The sequence below is a fragment of the Lineus longissimus genome, chromosome 2, assembly GCF_910592395.1.
Source record: "Lineus longissimus chromosome 2, tnLinLong1.2, whole genome shotgun sequence".
NCBI classification, from domain to species: Eukaryota; Metazoa; Nemertea; class Pilidiophora; order Heteronemertea; family Lineidae; genus Lineus; species Lineus longissimus.
Genome location: NC_088309.1, coordinates 14,608,275 through 14,625,672, shown reverse-complemented (window position 1 = coordinate 14,625,672; position 17,398 = coordinate 14,608,275). Strand labels below are relative to the sequence as shown.

At 40.5% G+C, this 17,398-nt stretch overlaps 1 protein-coding gene across 2 annotated transcripts in view; it reads left to right on the top strand.

Moving 5' to 3' along the window:
• The window catches only part of LOC135482669 (SKI family transcriptional corepressor 1-like), a 149,056-nt gene that overhangs the window by 31,438 nt on the left and 100,220 nt on the right, over nt 1-17,398 (top strand). For both annotated transcript variants that reach the window (XR_010446254.1, XM_064762920.1), the window contains exon 4: nt 6,786-6,836. Coding sequence is in view for 1 of the 2 variants with exons in the window: in XM_064762920.1 (XP_064618990.1) it covers nt 6,786-6,836 (51 nt within the window). In the remaining variant the exon portion in view is untranslated. The remainder of the gene's footprint in view (nt 1-6,785; nt 6,837-17,398) is intronic.

Genomic DNA, 17,398 nt, shown 5'->3' with positions numbered 1-17,398 from the left:
ATTTAATAGTCAATCTCCAAAAACAAAGTTTCATTTTCTTTCTTTCTTTTTTCAATATTTTGGCCAGAGATGGAAAACCGACCTCCCCTCATCGTAGATCAATACCCGGCCCATCGGCATCACCTGTCCCGTCAAGAAATCCCACGAGCGAATAGACATGACCTCTTCCTCCCTTCTCCAGCCTTTAGACTTAACGGTTAACTGCAGTTTAAGAGCCACCCCAGGTCCTTATGAAAAGCATGGGAAATTGAGTATGCTCATGAGGAAGGACACTGTGATCCGATTTCCCGCCAGGAAGTTGTCCGCATGACCAGTCTCGGTTGGGAAATATTGGCCGAACGAGTTATCGGCAGTAGATGGCGGCTGAGCTGGCTTCTTCCTGACGGAAATGACGGTGCAGTCTTCCCGCCTCCATTAAATGACGAACTGATAGAGGATTATGATGACAATGAGTTGATGTTTGAATCGGGTGTAGATGATGATGATGATGATGAATGATTCAGCAATAAACCTTTTTTAGTAATGTTCATTAGTTTAATCCATTCATTTGTTCAAATCCTGCCCATTTCCCAAATTACAGGCCAACTAAACAGTTTATCATTTGGCCAGACAATGCGATTGGATAACCCTGTGTTATTGTCCCAGATCAAACTGTGAAATCCCAAATCTAGGTGTCCTATCTTTTGCTGTAACACTGGAGAGCATGTGGGAGCTGTTGTTACATCCCGAATTTTAATGGAAAATGCACTGAAAGTGTACCTTTTAGTACTGGTGCTGCCATCTGGATTTTTAGTTCTGCAGGTTCCTCATTGAAGAGGGGATATTACCCTTCATCACAAGATGACATCAATTGGTTATGTTTTAAGAGATCTACCGGATAGTATCAATCTCATAAGTTTCATCAAAAAGAAATGTAGGTAAACATCCCCCCCCCGGTGAAAATCCTCCCAGTAACTGTCCCTCCTGGTAGATACCCCCCCCCCCCGAGCTAAAAATCGCCAAGGTTAATGTCCCCCTCGGTAAAAATCCCTGGTAAATATCTCCCAGGTAAAAATTCCCCAGTTTAAAACTTTTGATTTTTACCTGGGGGATATTATTTACTTGGGGGATTTTTACCTGATACCATCACAAAGTCGTGGTTGACTATTAGGGACTTGAATAAAATATTAGTTGATTTTGTTTGCATTATTATTCTGTTTGTCGGTTCCTTAATGGACCTTTGTTCCAGTTTTGGACTTTCACCACTTTAAATGAGTGAAAAATAATTTCTTCCAAAAGTGAGATTTTCGTCATTTCTGGACCTGTCTGTGACCCTCTAACTAACAACAATATAACAAAGCTATACATATCATATTCCTATGAGTAATTGAAGGGTACTGATGCTTTTCATTGAATAAAGATATCAAGATTACTAAGCATATTTCTGAAGAAAACTACAGATTAGTATGTTTTTCATAATTTAGCTCTTACATTGAAAAAGCCAAAATCTTGATTGTTGGGACCTAAAATCCCAATTTTTCCTTTCTGCCGTTTTTCCAATTAACCAACCGTTTGAGAATTCAAAAAAAATACACTGAGCAACAGGAATATTTTTGATGATTTCGGATAAATTCCAAAGTGGTGTACATGTATAATCCTATAATTCTTGAAATAATACAACAGTATTTTATACAGTTGCTGATCTAGGTATACGTAATCTATTCCTACTTCAGATTTTGTATTTTCCTATGTGTTTTGAAACATGGTGGCTTTATTTAACCGAAATATTTGTGGAAAGCGTTGTTATTTATAAGTTTACACTTACGGAATACTAGTTTTGTTCAAGCTATTTCTAGTGAACCAATAATTGGAATAGATAGCACAGGTATCACTTTATGAATGTCCAAAAGATTACTTAATCATACATCCCCCAACTGTATATACATGTAGTCGTATTGAGAATTAGTAAGGGGGTAGTTGTGGCAACTATAATGCGTTTATTAGGGTGGGCCTCGCGAAGAATCTAAAAGAAAACAGCTTCACCTATACCATGTTTTAATAGTTTTTCGTGTTCACATGAATATCCTTAACGTACTGATGTAAAATGAAGTACTTGAGTTGTTGTTTCGATTAAATATTCACTTAAAACCAATGCTAAAAAGTTACACATTTTGGCGCACCGTAGGGGAGCCTAGACAATACCGCAGTGTCCGCCATCCGTCGTCGTCTGTGTCTTGTTTAAAAAATTGTGGCACGTTTCTAGAACTTGAAACTTTGTACACAGGATTACCCAGGTCAGGTGACGTCCGACACTGAATTTCGGTCTGATCTGATTCTCGACTTGGCCACCAGGGGGGCAAAAGTGGAAACCTAAAAAGTGGGTATCTCTCTTATAAGTGACTCCTTTTCGATAAAATTTTAGAATAGGTTCTCCTAGCAAGGATATACCACATATCATTCGGGTTTATGATTTTACCCAGAATGGCGTAAATCGGCCATTTGAGTGTAACAATGGCACGTTTCTTAACCGCTTAAGCTGACAACTTGAAACTTAATACACATAACCTCCGGCACCGAATTTCGTTTCGATCCTATTCTCGATTCGGCCACCAGGGGGCGAAAACTGAAAAAAAGGTGCAATATTTCGCTTACTAGTGACTTGATTTCAATGCATTCTTATGGTAGGTTCTCTAAGCAAGGATTCATTACATGTCATACCGATTTTGAGTTGACCTACTTTTCGAGGTCACATAGGTCAAATGGTGTAAATTCGTCGTTTGGCACTTTCCTTAACTGCAGTGACCATTGGCCTCACATTTGGTACACTTTTACGGTTTGTCTCAGGGGTTGACGTTTGGATCGATCTGATTCACTGCTAAGCCAGCAAGGGGCCACATCTGAAAACCATAAAAAGGCAATTATTGCTTTACGACTTGCCCGACTGCCATCAATCCGATATCATGGGTGCATATAACCATCATATACAGTAGTAGTATGTCACATTAGTTTTTCATTTGACCTACTGTTCAAGGCCACAGAGGTTAAATGGGATAACGTTTCCATTTGGCTATATAATACAGCATGTTTCTCATATGAATTCTTAACCACCAAATATCTATAAGGTGAGCATAATGGCCCCTGGCTGTTTCATTGAATTTTAAAAACCTGCAGTTGTCGGAGCGATTATAATCAATACAGAGTATATCAGCCTTGGGATCGGGCACCAGGTCAAGTGGGTCGGATCCTCGTTCACATGCTGATTGGCTTACAGCGTTAAGATGTGCCTCCCCCCCGTCTGAATTTGCCCCTTCAGCAATGGCGGGCCGAGCACTTAGCCAACTATTGTTCGAGATCAGAGAACATCGGGATGATGCTTGTCAGACACTACAATGTAGGTATTTGATAATCTAGGGTCAAATAAATCAGTCAAGTTTTAGGGCTAGCGTACAATGTAGCTCCTAAGCCCATAAAACCAGATTTCACAAGGATTTACTGCACTGACGGTCTATGATGAGCAAAGCATTACAAATTTTAACCACACTTTCAACCTATAATTGACACATCGTATTTCCAACAAAATCGCTCTATTGCCTTGGCATAAACGAAATTGTGTCGGAAGTCGAGAACCGGTATCAATAGGGAATTTTCGCAAATCCTCCGAAAAGCCAACCTGAACACTTATCGAATTGTTCGACCTTACGATAACGATGTCGAGCAATTGGGTAAGCGTTCACGTTGACGTTCCGGGCGCTTTGCGAAAACACCAGCACTTCTAAAAAACTTATGTAACAACCGCAGTGCATTTTCTTCTAGAGCCAGAAATTTGTGTCAGTTTCAGCCTAATTATCATGATGTTGATGAAGTGCCGTTATGGTTCCATTTTGTAATTGGTCATACAAGAAAGGTCAATAAATTTTTTTAAAGATAAATCTTAGGGCATGGGAAAGCCACTAACTTTGCAATAGAATGTGCGAATTTGAGCAAAACACTCACTTTGTGCGGAAATTTGGGGCACTCCGTCTGGTGGCTAGGTCTATACTGAAGAACCAGTCTCATGTCTGCTTCATATTAAAAACGTTACTGTCAGCTATGGTCAGGAGGCAAGCCAATGATCCACCACCTTGTTAAATAATGCAACCCTATCGCAGCCGGTAATCCTTATATAATTTTGGTGATTTCCTTGGATCAAGATCTGACAGAATCTTGCTGTGCTGAGACATGTGCAAGAGCATGTTTGACAGCGAGTCGCCTGGGGGTCGTGGAGCGTGGCTTCAGTCGGTTATTGTTACTTGTTTACGAGGGCCAAATTTTTATAAAATTATAGTATGTGATATACATTTTGCATGTATAGACAAATGATGATTGATCTTGATCAGTCTGCCGTAAACGTGCACGAATATGATCTGATATGGCCTGGTCTGGTTCGATGTGATCGATAGGGTCTTCACCGATCACAGGTTAATTAGACGAAAATTGGCAATCTCTCAATGAAAGGACTGCGCTTCATTTGCCTCCTGAACCGGAAGAGACGAAATGCACGCCAGTACACGGTGTATGTATCACTAAGCAACCGTTGTCAATCAATGGCGAGGCTACGATATTGAAAAAATGGACTACCCGCTATAAAGACTGGTGTTCAGGCATAGAATTTATTCTCTCACAAAGTGTTTAGTATTGGCATTTCTTGTAATTTCTTTTGATCATAGTACATGATTTTTGTTCGGCCCCCAATTGTTTTGTTCCTTGCGGCGTCACCTACCCTAGGGGTGTCGCGTTTTTTGTGGTTTTTCAAGGTCCAGCTAGCACTCAACTTCGAAATTCAAAATTTGACCTCGAGATTTAAAACTTAACATCAACTAATTAAATTGTGTTTAGCATAGTTGTACCCGCCGTTAAAACTATGGGCGGACATGCATGGATCGACCGACCGCAGCATTCGTATATCAATGTATCCAGTGATAAGACTGGGCATTTCGCAGGTGATCATTTGAGTAATCGACTACCGTTAGGTTATCATTTTGGGCGCTCTTGTGACGTGTGCATATGTTCCTTTAAGTCGCAATCTAATTTCCAACGTCCACCAAGCTTCGTACGCGTTAGTTGAAAAAGGTTACAGAAATCATCCACGGTTAACCTCCAAGTCGGGATAAGATCAAACGTTTTTGGAAAGAAATTCTTAATACCCTTATCTTTTATTTGCCGTAGGTATTTAATGGTCGTTGAAGCTGTAAATGCCACATTTTGCCGTTGAAATGTAAGCTCGAACCGTCCAAACATGTTGCGTTGGTTGCGCCACGGGACAGAATTTTTCATTCAGATAGCGGTGTAGGAAAAAGACATCTCTGGAAATAACTGTCTCGCTGCATTGTTCTTTTCCATGATCGTCTCATTAACTCTGGTGCGAAAGTAATTATGGGCCCCACGTGTTAATATTCCTAGCCTATTGTTCACAGGTTTTTCAGGGATTTATGGCCTGTGAAACCAAATTGTACGAATGTGAAATTGAATATCTTATTTTGCATTTCTTTACAAATGGATCACGTTAAAACGTACTTTCACCCTGTCGCAACGGGACGGCAACTATTTGTCAAAGAATTCAAAGCAGGCTTGCAGTTAAATGAAAATTCTATTGTCATTCATGATATAATAATATCTGTATCTATATATTTTACATCGGATGGGAGAGAACATGAAAGGCCTATACCAACAAAAGTGATTCGGAGAGTTATTTCGAAGGCATTTGTTATTTTACCTCGCATTGCCCACGAAGAAAAAACGTATCTTCGTCGGGAAACGATATCAATCCCTTATGTTGATATAGACCTAATAGATTGATGCATGTGACTGCTCTTCTTATCAAATTTGGTTTATTGGTATTTGCCGTTTCAAGTCAAGTTGACACGTCAGACTGAAGGAACTGGAGAACTTGCGCTCTGCTCTTTATCCGCGATAACAAGTGTGCCGTAACGGAGGGTAACGAGTGCTATGAACCACGGGGATGACAAACACCGTATCTCATTCATGTTGCTTTCGATCACATTCTTCAGAGCAGATTAAATCCGTAACAAAAAAAACAGAAATTGATTAAGTAAATAAACTAAATTGACGTAACTTTAGAGACTAATCGACTTGGTAGGTACGAAAGCATGGTCGTCAACAATTGTACTATCCGTCTAGGCCAAGCCGGCTTCATTTGCGAAACGGGTCAAAACAAACCGTCTTACCGGTTACGAATACACATAGCTAATTGTAGTCGGCTTGACTAACCGTGCGGTGCGAAAGCTCGCTAACTCTTCGTTTAAATTTACCTGGCCATTCCGTTAGATTTTTAATATCGAATTATCGAATTCCATAGTCTGAAGTAGGCGTCACAAGTAAATGTCACTGTCCCTTTGGGCCACTGGTCAAAACTACTCGACCGATTCCTTCAAAATTTGGTTTCTTTTACCCCGTCGGAGCCTGACCCCGGTTGACGGGGGTTACGTACCGCAACCACCCCTAGTGTCTGGCCCGTCACTCTCCTAATATCGGTGGCGTGGACTTACGACTAAGTGCATTTGACAGAGAACTAAATTCTAGAGAAAATGAGCTCATTTTGGAACGCCTTGCCCGAATATAACCGCGACTCTAGCGACATTCTATTTGGTCATCATCTGACTCTCGAATGTTACAGCACCTTCAGCCTGGTATTATAATAAATGCCCTTGCCAAACAGAAATGTTTCGTTTTGAGTAATTATTACTTTTTTCAACGCTTCATATTTTATTTGGCGAATTGGTTGAATAATACGTTTATCTACCTTTCAGCCGTGCAAAGTGACAAAGACGATGCAGACACATATTTGAACAAGAGCAAAGGTGAGCAACCGATTCGACCTCAATACATGTAGCAGTTACCGATTCGACTGTACAGTCAGACTGTCTGCGAGGTTGAGGCATATCATGGGATCTGGGTGACTGTACCTAACGACGATCCCTAACTTGAAAACATCGTTCCAAGTGTGTTCAAAACATATTTTGCGGGTGTTTTTTACTGCATGTCTTTCGTTGAGATTGAAGTGCACAGAAAATAATTGGGAAACAGTATGTTGCCGTGAGCTCTCTTGCTGATTAAATGCCTCATCGCTCCTCAAACTTTTAGGCTGGGGGATCAAGATGGCGGACACGTTTTTTCTCATACCAATAAGTCAGCGATGACGACATCGGTATAATAATGCCATGAAATAGTAAAAATTATCGCAAGGCACGTGATTGCAAATGCCGCGATGTGATTGGTCCTCATACTAATGAGGTATATTATCATCGCCAATGATAGTGATATCTCCTATATTGATCGTGCCCATACGGATGTAGTGATTTGTTAATTACGTCTACCTTAATTAGTATTTCCGAGCAATACAAAAATACAAAAAAGTTTTTTGCTTGTTTGTTATCATCAGCTGAGTATTAGAAAACTAATGATCAGATAGGGGCTATGGACATGATGGGGACCTTCTAGCAAACGTGACATGTAGAGCATAGTTTATATGCCTTTGGGGAACTGCAGCAGCTGAGTAGTGCTTTATTGCGATAGATTTCAATAGATTAATGAAACTGTTAATAGAATATGATAAATCTAATAAATGATTTGACGTGGGGCGGTGACGCTGAAACTCTTTTGATCATCTTTAAAATGCCCCCCCCCCCCCGCCCGAAAAATCAGAATGGGCACCATACAATTCTCATCCATATTGGCATATATCTGAATGAGCGCACCACAGGCGTCTCATCCGGCCGGAAATGATTTTTTTATCAGTCATGAAAGCAGAAGGACGAATAATATCAATAACACTGACTGACCACATCCCGACTCATCGCTTGTTGCAATAATAACACTGACCACATCACATCTTACAATGTTATTGTTGCAATCCCAGGTCGGAAATCCATATTTGATTCACTTTCCTATCTACATGTACATTCTATACGCTATAATTGTAAGATTCTTAGTTGAGTTTACCATCGTCGTCGTTGTCATCATCGTCATCGTAAGCGTCGTTGTCTCATTGACTAAACTTACCAACTTATATCGTTTTTGCTACAATAACACTGTACTGACCACATCCCGTTCTCATAATGTTCTTATTGCAATGACATCAACCGAACTGCTGCAATAACGCAGGCAACAAAGCTCATCATGGTCGAAATCGGAAGATGCCAGTGCAACATCCCAAATCAAACGCCTGAGCATGTGCTCCATAATTGCCACTCTGCGACACATTGACTCGCCGCATGGCCGAATTTTACAGCAATGAAAAATAACCATGAGTGTCAAGGGAGGACCAACAGATGACTGCCAGATTTATTAGAGACAATAGGCCTGGTTTTGTAGTACGCTAAGAACACAAAGAGTCCATCTTACAAAATATGCAATGTGATCATTATGCACCCCGATACGTATATATTGTGTTTTGATAATAGATGGACTGCTAGAGCAACTTTGACTTTTCAGAATTGGGACACGGAGCGAAACGCGTTGATCTGTTGCATCGTTCCCCAGACAATGAGAGGAAACAGTCAGAAACGGAAACACTCAAAATGTTTACACCAGTGTGATGGTTCTAGTGGTCTTTCCTGGAGTAATTAGTTGACTTTGTGGGACGTGACTCATAACTACATAATCGAATAAAAGTTATTGTAAAACTGAAATTTATTTCGAAATTTTACCGTGGTTATTGTGGAATTGTAGGTCTGAGGACATACATAATCGCGACAAAGGAATACTCCGGAGGCACCACCAAGACCACATAAAAGGGTTTGAATACTGAGCTGATTGTTATTTGGTCTGTCAAACCCACTGATCCTTGTATTGTTGAAAGAGAATGATATCTGTTGCCTTAACCTTATGCTATAGTTACGCCTATTTGGTGATTGGCCAATTGGGATAATGATATCATAAACTGAAAAATGAAAATAAAATGACATTAACGACATTCACACTGTTATTTTGATGATGCTTCTTAATTAGGGGAACTGTTTGAATATACTAAAGCGACTGATGTGAATCAACAAGGTTATGAACTGTTACACCCAGTTGTTAAAAACTCAAGTGGGAACCGTAATTAGCAGAGTGAGACCTCATAATCAAATCCAGACAATTTATCACGGATAGGTCACCATAAGTGAAAATGTTTAATTATATTTCGCTTAATAAAAGTCGTTTGGTCAAATTGTCCAGACAGTCTATCAAACATTTGAGTCATGTCCAGATGACTCCCCAGAGTCCTATCTTGCTCCAAATAAGAGAGATCCAAACGCTAAACTGACACAAAGGACTCTATTAGATTATCCCATTATCCCATTATGCTATGGGTACACATAATTTTATAACTGATGTGCTTGGGTATCTAACAGGCAATGGAAGTGTGTTCTTTTGTTTCCTCCCTAAATCTCACCTGTTCCCCACCAGTATTCCGAAAAGAGGAAGAGGGGAGGACATATTGGTCGGCTCCGTTTTTAGAAGTTTAATACATCAAAGATTGTCAGATGTAGTTGTGGAATGTACCAGCGACACAATTTTCTCAAAATACAGTTATACTTTTTTGAGTAGTGAAAAATAGGCCAAAAAAAATCACAATTGTCATCCCTAAATTCGTGTCAATGGCGCGTCATTGACGCGCTACCCAGCGCGTAGGTCACGCGTAGGTTGCGCGTTGCTTCATCAACTCGGCAAGCAACACGCGTGTACGTTACGCATCAATGACGCGAAGCACGATGGATGTCATTTGTGATTTGAACTGTATCTTATCAATTTTGACAATCCATGGAATGCTTAATCTAAATCACATGCCTTTGTATAAACGGCTTACTCGTTGGTGCGAAATTTGTCCTTAACAAATGATAAGGTAAAATACATGGTCAAGAGAGTTCATCTCGTCGTGTTGTATACTAGGGACGGGGTTGGATTAGCAGGGCGCAAGGAGCATTTTTAGGTCACGCACGAAAATAGTTCAGTTTGAGATAATGCTTGCTCTAAACCATACCAGTTGAATTGTATTTTCCATTTAAATATTTTTTTTCTTAAATGGAGAATTAGGTGTGTTCAAAATGAAGAATATCATGAAGTCTCAGTCCAATTGGCTTACTAGTGTGGTTTTGGGCTTCAAATTAACCCGTTGTGGTCAAAAAGCTGATTTTCGGCTTAAAAGCCATCAAAAATCACCTCCCTAACTGTAGACTCCCAAACCCTGAAATTATCACACACAATGTTCAACGAAAGTTTCATGATTTGACAAGCTTGGATGATTTATTTGGCTGTGAAAGCGTTCCTCGCTGATCAACTCTGTGAAAAGTTATGAGCGTGTGGATTGTGCCAGTTTAACTGAAAAATAGCTTAGACTTTTATTACAGGTACGTGACCGAGTAGCATGTTGTGGAAATTCCTGTGTCTTCGTGATACAGGCTATTTACATCATATTTCTCACCAGTTAGGTTAGTGAAGTCGTTCATATGCCATGTTAGTTTGATTCAGTATGTAGATTCGTTTATCACTAGCGTTCGAAAATTTAGGAATAAAATGTAATTTTCCAAAATTTCGTCAGCGACTGTCTGACATGTTCACGAATGTGAGACCCAACCTCAAAACGAAGCAGGGTTAAGGAGGGTAAGCTGCCAGGTCGCAGCAAGAAGCATCAAAGTAAAGAAACTTGACAGACCAAAAAACCCGCTGGATTTGTTGTGTTGCCTCACATGCAGGGGACTACGGAGAGAACGGTTGTACGCGAAACATAGCATTAGCCTCTACTGTCAGTCAGGTTATACATTACGCAACGCGCTTGTTCGTCCTAAAGAACCCCTCAACAACAATGAAAAATGGTGAGTAATCCACTCTCAAAAGTGCGCGACGTGTGGCGAGGAGTGTGGGTGAGAACGAACGCTCGTTGGGTCAACGGACTGAGGAACATCAGAAGTCCCGGGAATCTAACGATATGAAATCGGCCCTTAGCAAACCCGAAGTCCAAATGGTGTGTAGGGGCCCTCTCATTGACAATGTCGAGAAAATCAATCATGAGCCGCACAACGCACACAGAAATGTTAAGGAGGTAATCCATATAAGAACAATTGGAGCCAAACTTAATCATACCGATGGATACCAACTATATATATGCTGCAACTACGGATGGAGTTAGGACGCGGAGAATCATGCCGCCGCATTTAAGGCCTTGACCCTGCCTCGTTCTGAGGTTGGGTCTCACACCCCTAAACATGTCAGACAGTCGCTGACGAAAATTTGGAAAATTACATTCTGTTCCTCATTTTTCGAACGCTATTGATAAACGAATCTACATGTAACTCACCAGGTAGGTAATGGAAATGCATTTTTCTGTGTCTATTGTTGCCTCTTTGTTGAGATGAAGGTCATTTTGGTGCTTTTTTGTCACTGGTACCTCGGAGGGGCAGAGGGTGTCCACAAAGCTATTAGCACAATGTTGATCAAAAATACTCCATTGATGAGAAAAACGCACCCAAAGCGCAAACAAATTCAAAAAATTCCTGTGTTTACCATTTTGGACGTACTGAACTCTCCACGCGAAAGATCATAACCCAATAATGACGTCGTTTTGCCCCTCTGCTTAAATTTGCCGCCATTTTCGCCGAAACATTTGCTTTCCAACATGGACGCCAACGCCGGCAGAGAGAAATCAAGTTTCGTCACTGTGCGAGTTTGGAGAATGCATTGCACTCGGTCGCTCTAAATTGCGGAATAATGGACTGCAGGAACGAAATCTAACTCTTTGGTCTTTTTCCAATTCACTGAAACTAGCCAGATTCCAAAGCAAACTGACATTGACAATGATATCTGATTAAAATTTGTTACAAATCATTAGACACCAAGATTTCCACGCTTGTTATCACAACATCATCTATTTTTTATCTTTTTTTCTGTAAATAACACCATAATTAGCTTGTTCAGTTTACTTTAGATTACACTTAATTGACCAATGCGGAGGGCAGAGATTGATGAAACAGTTTCCCATGTGATTACTTTCATATCAGAAGTAATTCTTGTCATAGGATCATAGCAGGACTCTGAATTGAAAATTTTCCCCAGTCACTCAGGCAATTATTATATACTGAACATAGTGTAACCCACTGCACCAACAAATAATGGAGCTAAAAAATTGTCTGCAAGTCAGAGGCAGATGAAGAATTCTGGAGTTCGTTGTTGCAAGCAGCCAAAAACCTTTTTTGGACGATTTCATGCAAGAATGACCTGCTCATCACACTACTGTTATTGCACGGGGATAGTGGGTTGAACCATGATGATGAACTACTTTAGAAAACGACACAGAAGGAATGGCGAACAATCTGCCTGCCCTCAAAAGGGGGTGCGGGAGTGTCCCCTCGAATTATTACATCTGCTTTCATTCACTACTAAAACAAGTCCTACCAAAACAAACAACGTGACAGAAAGAATTATGGAGGGTCCCAACATGGAGGCTTGAGGGGTGGGGGTGGGGGTTCCCCTCCATTCAAGTGGGTAAAACTTTTTCAGCTATCGTAGGGGGGGGGGGGGTTCAAGGGAGCTCCCCCGACATAAAGCCCGAAGGGGGGCTAACTAAGTCTGTGACTTTACATATCATTGCATAATATGATGAATTTCAAAATGATATCAAATCACATCCCGTTGCTTGAAATTATTTCTTTTCGTAAAAAAACATTCATTCGTTGTAACCACAACCGAATCCGCCCTCTACTACATGTAGGTCACCTTGACAGGCTTGGATGAAATGTAGGTCACCTTGACAGGCTTGGATGAATCTATTTGGCTGTGAAAGCGTTCCTCGCTGATTAGGCTAAATCCGGGAAAAAGTTATGAGCGTGTGGATTGTGCCAATTTAACTGAAAAATGGCTTAGACGTTTATTACAGGTACGTGACCTTTACTGTACCACCCAAGGTCGTTGTTGAATTTTCTGCGATGACCGAGTGAGATTATAATATTTTATTGGATGTAATGATTATTCTCGAATGGATTATTCACATCTAATTATTGCATGGTTTTACTACTTGAAAATTCCAAGTTAAAACGATTGCAAAATCAAGTTTGAATAACAGTTAAATGTTGGAAATCAAAAGTATACCGGTAGCCATATTATGATTATCACATTTGATGTGCTTTGTTTTGGATCTGTCTGTGAAGGCAAGATCCGGAGTAGTTCGCGTACGCTCATGAATATCTAATTAGAAGTCTATCGATAACTAGGGAACACCATATGACATCATCAATGGAATTTCCGCAACTTTGGGAAATACCTTGACATACTATGGAATAGCATTCCGCGATAATGACGTCACTGCAGCTGCTGCCCTCTAGTTCCCCATCGCTGAATTACAGGCAATGTCGGACAAACATGCGGTTTCGTAATGGATTCAGACTTTCTAACTATGGCAGTTAGATTCAATCTGGCACATGTCCGAGTGTTGGAAATACTACATAATTGTTCTGAATATTTCTCTCTCTGACTCTATGGTATCATTCATGTTAAAAACAATGCAGGGTCAAAGATAATTGACTTTGAAATAAGCTCAAATGCGTAGAAATAAGTGTCGATGTCCGACTGCCACGTGACTAAAACGTCATCAATATCTTATTCAAATGACCTTGTGAGCTATTAATAGTAACGTCGCGGAATGCTATTCCCAACCTGTTGACATGGACGTGGATAAATTTATGAACAGAAGTAGTATTATACATTCAGTTGCAAATGCATTCGGAGAGGGGGAGAGGGGAGGGGTTCCTAAAATTCAATGGACATTAGGGGATTAGTGACGGGATGGGGATAGTTCTGGTCCACAGGCTCCTGGGTCGCTGTCTCTCGGGGGGTCAGGGAGGGAGCAATCGCCCCCCCCCCCCCCCCCCGACTGCAAACCCTCAGATCCTGTGCCTGGTCCAAGATCTAGACTTCCCAGAGTATACTTGTTGCATTTCCAGGACTCGGTCGTCTTAGCGGTGTATGGAAGGAGGGGGAGGCTTAGCCTGTACCGATAGGCTATTTGTATGTACTCTGGCCAGAGGCGGGGAGGGCTAGATGAGAGGGAAAGGTCAAGGCAGTGTCCTCCTTCCTTCAATTTGATTATTGGTTTGTGAAGCGTAATAATGATCTTCTAAAGGACACATTCAACTGCAGGCATGCTACAGGTTGCCGTTGATGTATAGAATAGAGAAATTCTTTTTTACCTCTTAATTATTCAATTTATTTGCACAATCAATCATTGCAACATGAACATAGTCCACCTCTGCTACATCAGGCCGCATGGAAATACCAAATACTCATGTACAATGATGTTGCATAAGAAATAAGTGACCTGGAAAAAGTTAGTAGGCATTTGGCCTAGGTATCTGAGCCAACAGTAACTGAACTGATGAAAAAGTGACCCCATTAGTTGTGCCACGCTGGCTGAAATGATGTGGAACAACGCATGATATTTACAAAACCGGAAGTCCTTTATTCCAAAAAGAGAAATCACACAGAACATTTGGATTGGCGAATAGCAGACGACATTACAATAAATAAATCAACTTTACTACATCACCCCCCTTTTTCAGAAAGGTACATCCGACTACTAAAGCTCAATACCAAGTTGTTCTCTTCAAAATATTCTACTGTTCTAAAGTAATCAAGTTTCATTAAAACCAAGACCTGTAGTAATTCAGTTCAGCAAATTACATAAAAACCATGTTGTGACATCAGAACATGTGAATCTCATCAAGTGGGTACTCAACAGTATAATGTACCATCAAACAAAAAAAAACAAGTATTTCAACACAATACAAGTTCCAACAAATGACAAGAACTGGAACATTCAAAGACAAAGACTTTCCAATTCACTCGACAAAATAGAATTGTCCGAAGAAATGATTCATCACCAAAAGATCTTAACGCTTTCCAATGTCAAGGACATAATCAGCATATTTACCAGGTAAGACACTCTGTCTTGATGATCGACGAATTTCAGAAGTCTGAACTGAAGACTCTGGTTGTGACTGTGGAACACTAGGCTCTGAGACAGTCACAGGATCTGAAATAATATCACATTGATTCTCATCACACTCAAACTCTAACAATGGTTCTACCTTAGACAAAATGGGTTTGAAATGACTACTATTTCTCGCCTTCACTTCATTGCCTCGCTTTGCAATAACCATTGAACCTCTTTTTTCAATGACCTCAAAAGGTTCAGCATGAAATTTTGGCATCAACTTGCCTTGCTTCGTAACATTCTTCATAAGAACCTTATCACCCTCTTTAATGTGAGATTGCTTAATGTTACGCCTGGATTCAGCATAGGATTTCATTTTAGCCTTATCATTGCTATCTCTAGCTCGCAACTCATGATCATCAACTGGGGTAGTGATCTCAGGTAATTTAGTTCTCATTGGATATGCATTTGCCAAAGTAGCAGGAGCTATGCCAGTCACACAATGTGGAGTTGCCCTATAATTCATCAGAAACTTGTTCAATTCTCTCTTCCAAGGTTTGTCATTCAACTGGGCACATTTGACCAATTTTCCTAAGTTTCTCATGAATCTCTCCACGCCCCCATTGGCTTCAGGCCAGTATGGTGCTACGCGTCTATGCTTGAAACCTAGTTCATTTGCAAAAGTTTTGAACTCAGTACTTTGAAATGGTGTGCCATTGTCACTACGAAGCTTCTCAAGAATGCCCCTAGATGCAAATAACCTATCTAAAGCAGGGATGGTGGCAACAGCAGATTGTGACCTAAGCACATCTACTTCTGGGAATCTACTGTAATCGTCTCGAGTTACAAGTAAATAATGACCTGATGGTAAAGGACCATGAAAATCTACACTCACAATTTGCCAAGGACGGGTTGGAAGAACAGACATTTTCAGTGGTTCACGTCTCCTGGGATCAAAATTTGCTTGGCATGGCAGACAGCCAGCAACAAGATTTTCTACCATTTTATCTAATCCAGGGAATCAGACTTTTTCTCTGAGTAAAGCCTTTGTACGACTCACCCCTTGATGCTCTTCGTGTGCAATTTCAAGTGCCCTCTCATGTAGACTCTTAGGTATAACAAGACGTGTACCTCTGAAAACCACACCGTCTAAATTAGTACATAACTCTGTACACACATGCTTGAAAGATTTCAAACTCTCAAAATCAACACCCGTGTCAAAACTATTGGGACTCTTCAGTTTATACCAACAGTTGCTGTCAATGAGCTCTCTTACTAATTTCAAAGCTGGGTCATTAGCAGTTGCTTCTTTCACTTCTTCATAATTCATGGCTTTTGGAACAGACTCTAAACATACAAAATTCACATACTGTTCTGACAGCTTCTCATCTCTACGGTCAAGCTCAGACAATGGTAAGGGATGGCGTGACAGATGGTCAGCCGGGTTACCTGAACCACGTTGATACCTGATCTCTGGTTGGTATGGTTGTAGGCGTAAGGACCACCTTTCCAGTATCATTCAGTGAGTGCTCTGGGTAGCCAAAGTGTAACTGATATCCAAAGTGACCCAGTTGCTGGCAGATTATAGCCTCGGTTTAGTATACCTGGTTAGCATAAACTTGGCCGCCCACTGACATAGATTCATGCATAATATGTCCTAGTTTACCTATATTAGGAATGTAAACAATAATAGTGCCATGCATGGAAAGTGGAGTTTGTCCATCTGAAATGTGCATTGAATTCACTATTGCAGTACAATAAATAAAATCACCCTCTCAACATCCCTAATCCATTGAATCAAGAATATCCAAATATCCAAACAATTATTTCATTCCATATTCCTTTTTTGGTCGAAAAATATAAATCAAAGTAAGGGTCACTGAATGAATATAGGCCTACAAAGGTGAAACATTGATAATCCAAAAGAAGTAAGAATATAATCCACCAAAGGAACAACAAAATAAGTTTAACCTGTTCAGAAGAACTGGAACCAGGAAAGATGTAACAAAATTGACAAGGCAGGAAGCACTTGATCTTCACCACCACGTGTTTCATCATGGTTACTAGGCCAATATGCTAATGAGCGGCTGATAATGAGCTGGACAAGCAACATCAAAAATGTGATAGCCACTTCGTTGATGACCAGAAAGGGTGTAAATTGTACTCATTCACTAGAGTAAGACATGGTCAACACCATGGAATTGACCTTCTGCACTTGAAGTATCAGAAACAAAATCTATCCCTATTACAAGATCAAAGGAATATGCCGCCTTGCAAACAAGCAGCCTGCTGAGTTTGAGAGATTATAGCAGACAAGTGTATAAACAAATTAACCCAAATGTGTGTAATTAATCAAGCAGAAAGGTCCCTGTACCAGGCTGTATCATGATACCATACACAAGTTGACCACCAAGAATGTTATTGACAGTTTAGTTGAGGGGGAGGGGGCTGTGCTGG